This window comes from Chrysochloris asiatica, unplaced genomic scaffold, assembly GCF_000296735.1.
Source record: "Chrysochloris asiatica unplaced genomic scaffold, ChrAsi1.0 scaffold00080, whole genome shotgun sequence".
In the NCBI taxonomy this organism is placed as follows: domain Eukaryota; kingdom Metazoa; phylum Chordata; class Mammalia; order Afrosoricida; family Chrysochloridae; genus Chrysochloris; species Chrysochloris asiatica.
In genome coordinates, this window is record NW_006408598.1 from 9,018,064 (window position 1) to 9,030,294 (window position 12,231).

Below are 12,231 nucleotides of genomic sequence, written 5' to 3' on the forward strand. Positions count from 1 at the left end.
TATTCTCTCTGAGCCTATTCTCAACTGCCAAGGATACATGAGATAGTGTCGTAAAACAATTATTAGCATTGATTACTAAATTGTATTATATAGCTGATTTCCTATAATAGCCTTGTAAATTAGAAACTTTTATTGTCATTTAAGAAGTCCTGATATCATAGTGGATTATGAGCTAGATCAGCAGTGTGAATCTACCCATTGATCCACAGAAGAAAGATGAAGCTTTCTGCTCCCATAAATATTTACAGCCTTGGAAGCCTGTAAATATAGAACTGACTCGGCACACAACCACCACCGAAATCACCATTGTCATTTTACAGCTGAGGAACTTTAGACTTAACACTCCATGTCCTATAAATGCTAGTACCTGGATCTGAGCCCAGACTAACCCCAATACCAGTTTCTCCGGTCTGCTTTACCATGTGTTCAAAAGTCTTAGAAGAGTCTCTGGCACCAGCAAACACCCAGGGGATAATGGCTGTGCTGTTGTTACTGTATCATGATTTAGGGGTAAAGAGGAATCTGATCAGAATTTTTAATCCATCATGTATCCTTAGATGTATGTTATTTTTTGCTATAAAATATTAGAATTTCCAAGATTAATCTTCCCCCCTTTTCTTTCAATAACTAAATCACAGGTCCAACTGCCAAAGGAGCTGGAATAAGGGACGAGAGAATCATCTAGAAGAACAAGAAATTGGAATGATGACTGTTGGGTTAGAGCTTGGAAACCGCTTCAACAGCAAGTCTCCAGCATCCAGGTGACCGAACTGGGAGAGATGTCAATAACACCTCAGAGGATGCTTATAACAGAGGGGACTGCCTGGGTCATGAGAAAACAGGGCCTGCAAGAGGAAGGAGGTACACAGTTAAGATCCAAGGAAAACGTTTTCTACTTTCCCATTTGATTTGACTAATTTAGGTAAAATTAACTCATGTCTCCAGAAACAGAAATAAGGTTAAAAAAATGTTTTAATTTTTAATATTTGCCTTATTATTGCTTTCTGCTGGTAAATAGGAACCCTGATGTGTCACTGTAGGATAAGCACTGGACTGCTAACCGCAAGATGGGTGGTTCAAACCCACCAGCCACTTCTCAGAAGCCCTACACAGGGTCTCTATGAATCAGAACTGACTCGACAACACTAACTAACATCAACAACACTGGTAAATTAACAGTGCATGCTACAGAAACATTAGCTACCCTATTCTCAAATTTTCTCCATTTCCCCTGGTGTAATTCATCTGCAGTGGTTACTGTATCTTAAAGGGAACAAATCCTATTCACCCTATGAAATGTGAAGGGTGAATTGAAGGCCAGACCTTCCTGATGCTTTCAAACTGGAAGAATTGATCATTGCTCTTCTCTGGAGAACCTCCTAAGATTTCCAGTTTCCAAGCTTGCCTGGCTTTCTCCCTGGGATACACCCCTGATGTTTCCAAATAAACTTCTGACAAGGTTATCTGTGAAGGGCAGAATGTCGCCAGAAAATAGAGCAAGAGCAAAACATAAACCTGGCATATACATGGGGCATGTAAAAGATTGTGGGAAAATGTAATGAAAATATAATGGAATTTTCCCACCAACTTTTGGAAGCCCCTCCCTAGCATAAAAAAATTTCCTCAAGTTCTCATACACAGAGATGATAGGAGAAAATTTGCTGCTTTGTAGGAATTAAAAAAAAAAATACTGTTACTGGTAAGCATTTGGTTTTAGCTAGCTACATATTCTGGTTGGTTTATTTTTCAGTTTTGTCTTTAAGTCTAATTGAATCGTGTTGCTCCTCCTTTCAAAAATCGAATGGAAATTTACTTGCAGGATTAATTTAAATTTTAACTATTTAAAATTTAAACTCTGTAAGTCCAAGCACCTCCAATGATGTGTCCCTAATTTAAATCCAGTCTATCTCCCATAAGCCCTTGCACTCCTATTGGTAAAGCATTCTGGTGTACACCTTTGGACCTTTGCTCTCTTTACCCTTCTCCAGAACACCCCACTCAAGAGGTTTCTCTCCTGCTCTGTTACCCAAGTTCCACCCTATCTTCAAAGCCTGGGTTAGGTCCCAACTCCTCCATAAAAACCTTCTCTGATAACGCCACCCTCAGTGTTCTTTCTTCCTCTCAAGTTCCTAGAGCCCTTAGTTGTCACCTCAGCTGCTCGGTACCCAGATTTCGATATTTTATCATTATAAAGGGCGGTGCGAACCCAGGAGTTAGGACATTGAATAACTGGTACCTGCTTTCTGGTTCCTTTGTTATACTCATAAGCCATTCATTGCTGTTGAGTCAATTCCAGCTCATAGTAACCCAATAGGACAGAGGAGAATTGACCTATAAGGTTCCCCAGTCTGTAACCTCTAGTGATGCTGACTGTCACATCTTTCTCCCATTTGGTGAGTTTGAACCACCAACCTTTTTGGTGATCAGTCAAGCACTCATATAACAAGCAAGATAGGTTAGAAGAAAATGGATCTATGAGGATTAGGGACAAACTAAAAAGCAATGTATTATTTGGAAGGTAAGCCATGGGAAAGAAATTTGGTCTTTCTATTTTTTAAAAATAAGTTAGTGTGTACAGAAGTATCCAAATTTAAACAGTATTAAATCAAGCATCTAATTTTAGGAGACCAACGAGTTGCTAGCTTTGTTTACTCTCCTAATATTTCTACAAAATATCTTTGCATATAAAGCAGTATAGTTAAGAAAGGGCCGCATGAATGCAACTTCATGAAAGTCTAGCACACTGTATATCTAAGAGACTAATCTCTGTTAGAACAAAATGCTCTAAGTAATTTTTAAAGCTTAGTGTATATTAGTAGAAGTACTACAAAGTCCTATGTGTTTGCTTGCAAGGCCACAGCAATAATAAAGTCAGGAATTTCAAAAAGTAGCTTTGAAACAGGACTTTAACCCTAGATAAGCACAAAGAAAACATGATCAAGTTTCACAGCTGACTGCCTCAATATACAAGTCTTGTCAAAAAGAGCTGAAGTAGCTTACATGACGCATTTTTCCATCTGCCCTACCCTAAAAATCCCATAGCTGATGACGATTTTAATTTGTTTTTTCAAGTGTTACCTTGATTGATGGCATTTACTTGTTATATTTTTCCATTCTTCTTCTTCCAGGATTGACCACTGACAATTAGTAATTATAAATTTAAAAATATATGCATATACATGTTACTTTCTCCAAATGTAGTTAGCAGGGTTGATCATGAAAAAGTGTAAGGGACTAAAATCTGTATAAGCCAACATCAGGCTACGAACAGCATCCCAGTGTAATTGAGTTTTATTCTGGCTGGAAGCATATAAAGTATTGATATTTTATTAAACACTACTTGAAACAAGCTAAGAGTCTTTGCTGTGTGATATATCCTCCTGGCTTAGAGGGTTGTCACTGAGTGTTGTTGTTGTTGTTGTGTGCCGTGGAGTCGGTTCTGACTCATAGCAACCCTGCACAGGGTTTCTGAGGCTGTAAATCTTTACGGGAGCAGAAAGCCTCCTCTTTCTCCCGTGGAGCAGCTGGTAGTTTGGAACTGCTGACCTCGTGGTTCGCAGCCCGATTCGTAACCACTACGCTACCAAAGCTCCTTGTCACTGAGTGTAGCAGTTATTTAATACAAATTTTCATTAAATAAAGTCTCACCCCCCAAAAAACCCCTTTGATAAATTTTATTCTTCATATTTGAGTAAGCGTACAGATCCCAGACCATGTCTGGGAAGTCATAGTGATATCAGTGAGCTAAGATGAAGGCGGTAGGTTGATTGAGAAATTAAAATACAAGAAAACCTTAGGATCAGCATGTGTTGCTGTTTGTTATTCTAGATACACAGACAGACAGTTTGTTCACTAGATACCGCATCGCCTGTCTACACAATACAATGTTAGGGATGCCTCAGTGTTTTCTAGTTTATCTATGAAGTCACTCAATTGGCAAGCAAAGCACTTCCTATGATGTAATTCTAATACATGGGAAATAAAGAGAAAACGTAACAATTTATGTGCTTAATCTCGTGAACACTAATGTCTATCTATAAAAGCATATGCTAATGTCTATTAGATTCACATTTTTATGAAGTGGACAAGCTGGTAATCATTCCCACTTTAATTCTTAAAAGTCATTTTGATCAGTTATCTAAAAATACTTTTTAGAGTTCAAAAGATCAGCCATTCTTGTCTTCTTTGTGTACATACATACATCGCCTTGGTTTCTAAATGTTCCAGTAAAAATCTAAACAATGGAAAAGAAAGACGAGAAACTTCATCTCGGACACTTTTTTTTTTTTTTTTCCATTAGAACAATAAAAACTGCAATATCAATAAATCTCAAGTTTTGTGTTTTTTGGGTTGTTTTTTTTTTTTTTTAATAGTACATTACATAGCTGTAACCTCCTTAAAGAAGATGACATTAAGTTTCCAACAGATACCTGCTGGTGAAAATGCATTACCAGTATTTCAAAAATTTACAAAAAATTTGACAAAATATTCTCCTAAACAGCGATCTTTATATTTGTAAACAAAGTATAAACCGGCATATCCAGTTTCCACTGCATGGCATATAAGCGGCAAAATGATAGAGGCCATCATTGGTGTTAAAAGAATAACAATAAAAAGAAAACTATAAAAACTAAACTAGTTTATACCCCACATGTTATAAGCTTAGGGGATACTTTTGGGAGAAGGATGCTGGAAGGATCTAGAAACAGGGAAATCCTACTTCATTAGCCTTTCATTTACTCATATTACTGACACTTGACAACCACTTTTTCCTATAACAGCATTCTTGCTGTACTAGTCCCAATTTTTTTTACTCCTTTAAAGAAATAAGTATGATCTATAGCCTATCAGTTTTCATAAACACACTTGAAATTTCAGACAAAAGGACAGGGGCGCATAGATTCTCTGGGTGTCTGCGGCCTGCTCTCTGTAACATCAGCGATATCAACAGCTTGGCCTATATATGCGTGCTGCCACAGGTAGGTGGATGGTACATGCACTTCCTATTTCAAACACACAGACGGAAAGTAGATCAGGACAAGAGCCAACTGCAACTGAATTTCTGCCATGACTCTGTCATCCAGCCAGCAATGCTATTCCTTCAGTTTAGTGATATAGTCAGTGAATTTGTTCAGACTTTCTTCCTGCTGATCCAGAGCATCGAGGACAATACCCATCGGTGTCTTCTTCAGCCCCATCCCCTCTATTTTATTCTCCACCTTGTTCTTGAGGTTCCGAAGTCTCAACGATGCATGGATGAACATCACTGCGGGAAAGTGGCAAATAGTTAGCACGGAAGCAACAGTGGGTTTTTTTCCCATATAACAGTACACTCTTCTCTTTCCATTTTTGGTAAAGTCCCTCAGTTCTCTGTAGCTCAGTCTGGTTCTTTAATTGATCCAGATCCTCAAATAGATTCTTGGCTTATGCAAATTGGACTTTATATAAAGCTCTTCATCAAGTAACACCTAAACTATGGTTGGTGTGTGAAGGAAACTGTGTGTTCACACAAGAGTGTGAAGGAACACTGACTTGGCAGTCACACTTTCCCTCCACACACCAGCTTTACTATCCTGCAAATACTGTTCAGATGTCCTGAAATTCAAAGGGAATCATAGTGATTCCAACCTACAAAAAAATGGACTTACATAAGGTTTTCCAGAAAGGGTCTCTTGTTCGATTCAGGAAACATATAGATTTTGTTCCCCTCAGGAATCCTGAAGCATCCTTGGCAGTGAAATGGTTAATGCACTCAGCAGCTAACTGAAAGGTTGGAGGTTCGAGTCCACCCAGAGATGGTCGAAAAGAAAAACCTGGAGATCTGCTTTTGAAAGGTCAAAACTTATTACTGGTTACCAGCAGTGGGAGGGAAGGGAAAAAGAAAGTCTTGGCTTAGGGGCACTCATTTCGTGTTAAAGGTGATGGAAAAGTTTGGAAACTTAACAGTGGTGATGGCTCACACCATGATGGATGGAATTCATGTCACTGAATTGGATGTGTACCAAATGTTGAAGAAAATCCTGGGTAATTTACCTAACTATGAAAGTTTGAGAATTGTTAATGTTGTTGAATTTCCTTATTTGATAGATGAGTATACTCCAACCCATAGTGGATGACTGGTCCAAATCACTGGCCCCATTTGCTACATCCCAGCAAATTTAGGAATAGAAACAGAGTCCCATAGCTTTCTACCTATGACACAGTTCATTACACTGCCCAATCTCAGACTCTGAGGGAAAATTAAAGGAACTAAAGCAATTAAGGGATGCACTTAAACAAAAATCATTGCAATACTATGCCTCTAACACTTAAGGAAAAGTCTGAAGAATATTCCAAAAGGCTGGATTTGCTGAGTCACAGCTTTTGTCCAACAGCATGTGGGAGTCATCCATAAACACTCTGGGCTTCATCTAACAAAGCTCTGAAACACGGTAAACACGGTAATAGTTTCATTTAAGGGAACAAATGTGTAAGTTAATGAAATGAAAAGTTAAATTGATGTTCCTGCCACTTATACATTCAAATTTTAATCAGCTATCTGCTGATGAGGCTGGAAATTTTATCTGATCTCTATTCTAGGCCTTAAGTACATGTTTTGTTGTTGTTAAGTGCTGTCGAGTTGGTTCTGACTCATAGCAACCATGTATAGGGTTTCTGAGGAGCAACTGGTGGGTTTGAACCACCAACCTTGCAGTTCAAACTGACCTTGCAATCCAGTGCTTATCCTACAGCACCACACCAGGACTCCAAGTACATGTTTAAGACCACAGTAAACACTGCATGTAAAGCTTAGATAATATCTAGTTCTTGTCACCAAAATCAGAGTCCTAGGTATCTGTATCCATTACTCCTATCAACCTAGCAAGTTTTGAAAATAATTATGATCTGCAAAGCAAGTCATTTATTTCCAAACGACAAATAAATTCATTTTTATGCCAGAAAAGTTTGATTGGGACCTAAAAACAGAACGATAGTAGTCTAATAATGGACAAATCTGTTGTCTAATCCAGGCGATGCCATTTTCCAGCTATAGGACCTTGGAATTTTTCACCTGATTTGCTTACTGCAGTATCTTCATATAAAAGTCAGTCCCAGAGCAATTTTCCAATAAATATTTCTGGGATTCATGAACTATTAGGTCTTGATTTGTCATTTTAGAAAATTCTAGTGATTTTGCAGAAATATCGACACATACAGAAACAGGCTTTGTCATTCTCATTGAACAACTGCTCCCACATCTGCTTTGTGAAAGAAAAATTAGGTTCACTTACACAGCAAAGGAAAGGTGATGCCAAACACAAAGACCATGACTCCCCCAAACATGGATATGAGGAAATAGCTTGCCAACATGACCATCATAACGAACGTCGTGGGGTACTGCTTCTTCATCCGCCGGAGGATGTCTTTATTGTGGGCTGCCCACACAAACCCTGTGAACACCAACACCACCACAGTGCCTCCAAGGATCATGTTGAAGGGGCTCAGGAACCTGGAATGTTGAAAAAGACACTAGGTCAGCAGCAGCAATGGCAGTAGTAGAAGGAATAGGAAGAGGAATAGAAACAATTTTGGGGGACTTAGTCCTGGTGTGACGCTGTGGGCTAATGCGTCAGATTGCAAAGTTGTTTGAACTGCAAGGTCTGTGGGTTAAACTCACCAGCTTCTCCTTGGAAAGTCTATATAGGTCGCGATGGGTCAGAATTGACTTGATAGTACTTAAAAACTAAGCCCTTTATCTAAATTGTCTCTTTTAACCCTCATTGTCTGATAAGGGAGATGCTATTAATTTATTTCTCAAATAAAGAAAATGAGGGGTGGGGCTTGATGGGGCTAGGGTAGAGGTGCTGTGAGGTTCGCCATCAGCAATAGCACAGAATACCAGGCGAAGCAGGTTCAGGGAAGAGCTCCAAAACTCTGAACCACATAGGTTGTTGTTGTTGTTAAGTGCCATCAAGTCAGTTCTGACCCATAGCGACCCTGAACAGGGTTCCCAAGGCTGTAAATCTTTACGGGAGCAGAAAGCCTCATCTTTCTCCCGCAGAGCAGCTGGTAGTTTCGAACTGCTGTCCCTGAGGTTCACAGCCCGATTCGTAACCACTACGCTACCAGAGCTACCTGAACCACATAGGTAAGAAGATTTTAAAAGTTTGAAGGCTTATAGCTAGTGGAACGTGTAGCAGAAGTAAGAAATCGCGTACTTTTCAATCTGCCGCAGGAGCCGACAACTTGGGTGAGACCAAACGGCAAGACCAAGTGGGGGGGCAGACCCACCACGGAATAACACCACGGGAACCTCAGAGCAAAGGTGGGCAATGCACCTCGTCAGTTCTGCTTTGTTCTGATTTTCCTTTTTTTTTTTTTGGTATCTGTTCATTGTCCCCCCATCCCCCAATGTTAGTGCATGTCCATTCTAGTGACTAGAGGGGGGGGGTACCTGAGTGAGTGGACACCCCCACCACTGGTGGGTTCTTTTGCCACGCATGTGCACAGATACTCTCAGCATTTAAAGAGACCAGCAGCCCAAGGGTCAGCCCTGAACTGTTTTTTAATAGGGAAAAGGCCAGAACAAGGGGTGTGTAAAGAGAGAGAGAGTTTAAAAACAAAACAGGCCAAAAATTAAATTAAATCCTGAGGTACAGCATAACAGCCAAAAGTGGCATCTTAAAACTTATCAGGTAGCCTTGACGGCAAGAAGCTGAAGGAGGACATTAAAGTCATACTCATATTCGGCTACAGATTTTTTTTTTTCTTCTCTCCCTCCTCTCCCTTTTCTGCGATTATAGACTGCAGTAGCCAATCTATTTTTTGTTGTGGTGGTGGTGGGGTTTTTGGTGATTTTTGTTTTACTGTTTTATGCTCCCCCTTTTACCTTTGGGGGACTCTTTCTCTCCCTATATTCCCCAAGAAGAGACAGCAAAGACTGCCGTATAGTCAAGCTACAATCACACTCTATAAAACACCAAAATCGGGGCAAGAACCAATACCAACTGCCATACACCAGGGAGGCAGACAACACCTGGGAAAGTTACTCTAAATTAAACCATAAGAAGAGTGAAAAGGGAAGCCCATATCCTGATCACATCTACCTGGACACACTCAGAAAGCATAAACAATTCCAAAACACACACTCAATGAAGTATTAAGGCCACAGACAAACACTAAACCTGTCCAAGAAGCAAAAGCAGATGACTATATCAGTACATGTCCAGAAACAAGATAAAATATCTGAGAGAAATAATCTAGAGGTAGACCTAGACTCAATTCTGGAAGGAGGGCAGGCCTTGGGAATGCCTGAGAAGGAATTCAGAAAAATGATTATAAAATGTTTCAAATAAAATGAAGCACAAAGAGGTTAGAAAATGGTAGAACTAAGGTTCACATTCTTTCCCTTGGTTCTTATTTGCATTGGTCCATGTAAACTTACAGCATTTTTCTGAATTGTATTTGGCTGATACCCTGCCTGCTGATTTAGCACCATAGGATGCCTGAGAAAGACAAAAATCTCCTTACAGTTCTGTGGAGGGAGAGACTTGGAAAAGCCAAAAGCAAGCTTCTCTTTATCTTGGTAGTAGGGAGACTGAGTAGAGAAGACCAGAAACTCACACAGATGAATAAATCTCATCCTGGTAGAGTGCCATAGGATAAGCATTCGACTTTAAAGTTGGTTTGAGCTGCAGGGTCGGCAGTTCAAGCTCAGAAACCCCATACAAGCTCACTATGAGTCGGTACCAACTTGACAGAATTTAAAATAGCAACACCAACACTCACTGAGAAGATTCTGAAGAAACTGTATTAAGTGATTACAGTCATAATATTGAGTAACAGGATCATGGATAGTTTCCCCCATTTGTTTATTTTCTGTTTTCATTTTTTTTCAATGGCTGTGCATGATTTGAATTATAAAAATGATATTTTTAAGCAAACAATGAAGTTGGAGGGGAGAGGGGAAACATGTGTAAGAATCAAACTCTCTTACGAAGTCTTTGACATTGACCTCTAACACACTCAAATCCTCTGAAGCTGTAAAGACAAGCTAAGATCAAAATTAACTCAAGGAACTAGAATGAAGGCTTTAAAGCTTGAGAACGCTCCTTTGCTTAAACTGCGAACAGATGGCCAGTTGGCAGCTAACATCAAAAATGGACAGTCCTTGCTAGAAGGCTTATTACAATAATACATGAAAGAGAGAAGAAGTTCAGGTCAAGCTTTTGTATATTTTTTTCTGGATCAAAAAAAAAAAAAGCAGACATTTCAGTTAATGTCTACAAAAAGCCGGAGGCAATGAATAACAAAAAAATGCAGGCCTAACTCAAGCAATCCCAAATTTGTTTTTCACCTGCTCCTGTTGCTCAGGGTTCAAGGGAAAGGAACGGAGCAAGGAGTTCTATAGAACTGGTTTTAGCTTACCAACCCTCCCAACTACAATCTATAATTAGAAAGTAACCAAGTTTCCAGGCTGGAAAAAATGAACAAAGTTACTCAAAGCAGAGATGATTTTCTTCTGTGGTATGCTTAAATACAATTCGACTCTAAGGAATGGTAGCAGGCACACCAATGGCCTGGCACCTACTTGAGCTTGGCACAAAATAAAATGCACACCAACCTCCAGAGATTAATTTCAGTTTCCAATGAGACAAGAATTTGGGAATCAGTTGTTTTCAGAGATGAGTAAAGCTTTTAAACAACAGCTAGACTGTCACACCAGTCACAGTTACCCCAAGAACCTTTAGAACAAAACTTCCTATAAATATGCCACCTGCCTTACATGAGGACAATTGTCACAGGACTCTGATGGGTGGGTTTCATTTACTGGTAGTCCACAAATAGAGAGAGAGAGAGAGAATGATAAAATACTAGATTTTCCTGAACTTGGGGGAAACGGGACCTAGTTTTACAAATCAAAACATGTTTTTCCAATGCAAGATAAAAATACACATAGATACCTATATCTATATATGAATCACTCATATATAAAAGGGGACTTGAAAAGATTTTTGGAAAAATGGAACCAAAAGATAAGGAAATTTTTCCATAAGCCTTTTGAAGCACCTTCATCTATTCTATCCTAATAAAGAATTCCTTTCCTATAAGAGCAAAAAACTCTAGTGGCATCATTTATAGGTGTAAAGGGGCTTAGAATTAATGTTATCACAGATATTTGAAGAATCTTTATAGATGAATCTGTCTAATCCCATTATACAGATGAATAATAATAAACTGAGGCCCAGAGAACTGAAGAAACATGTTCTAAAAGATCCAGGGGAACAAAGGAGTCCTGATTTGGCACTGTAGGATAAGCACTGGTCTATAAAGTGGGTGGTTCCAACTCATCAGTGTCTCCTTGAGAACCCTATACAGGGTTGGTATGAGTCGGAATCAACTCAACTATGATCAGAACCAACTCACTCGAAGGCATTTAACAACAACAACAAAGGGGAACAAAGAGAAGAAAGGCTGCCATGGGTATGATTGTGCCAGCAATTATTCACAGTATAAATGATTCGATATTGTTAATCAGTTTCAAGGACCCCCATCCCCACCCCTCCCACTTGTCTATTTGGGCCTGTTCTTCCAGTTGATTTATGCAACCAAAAATTATCCTGGGAAATCCCTCAACATTCTCATTTCTCTGTGAAGAAAGGTAGTAATTAGCAAGTATTAACATGTCTCTAACTTGCTTAAGTGACCCAGTTAACCATACCTATAGTTTCATCACACAATGCTGAAAGGAAAATAACATTTTTTTTTGTTTGTCAATTAGAATTTTAGAGGTAGGAGGGATTTGAAAATCCACCTCATTTTACATAGAAGTAAGGAAACAAATAGAAGATGAATAAATTTGTCGAAGGCCGCCAACTACAGAGTTGTAGGCAGAGTTTATCAAAGACAGAGTTTCGGATCCAATGGAGTACATCTGCAACGCATGCCATGCTGCAGAGACTGCAAGGGGCTACTACAATGTATTTTCTGAGTAGTGCCAACTGCTTTGCCCTGAGTCCCAGCTTTCTAATCCAAAAAGCTAGTTTGGAAGTGTGGTTCCTCAAAAATTCTGACTCGCTAACAGGGGTGGTGATGGTGGTGATATGCCCTAGAGACTGTTTCCACTCATAGTGACTTTCCAAGGCTGGAACTCTTTGTTGTTGTTGATAGGTGCCATCGAGTCGGAACCGACTCATAGCGACCCCATGCACAGCAGAACGAAACAATGTCCGAGCCTGGGCCAACCTCACT

The 12,231-nt window shown here is 39.5% G+C and overlaps 1 protein-coding gene across 1 annotated transcript in view; it reads right to left on the minus strand.

The window, feature by feature from the left end:
- Positions 1–5,093: 5,093 nt before the first annotated feature.
- Positions 5,094–12,231, minus strand: part of ARL6IP5 (ADP-ribosylation-like factor 6 interacting protein 5) — a 28,084-nt gene continuing 20,946 nt past the window's right edge. Inside the window, exons 2-3 of the mRNA XM_006865632.1 lie at positions 7,272–7,489; positions 5,094–5,266 (exon numbers count right to left, since the gene is read on the minus strand). Of these exons, the coding sequence (XP_006865694.1) occupies positions 5,094–5,266; positions 7,272–7,489 (391 nt within the window). The remainder of the gene's footprint in view (positions 5,267–7,271; positions 7,490–12,231) is intronic.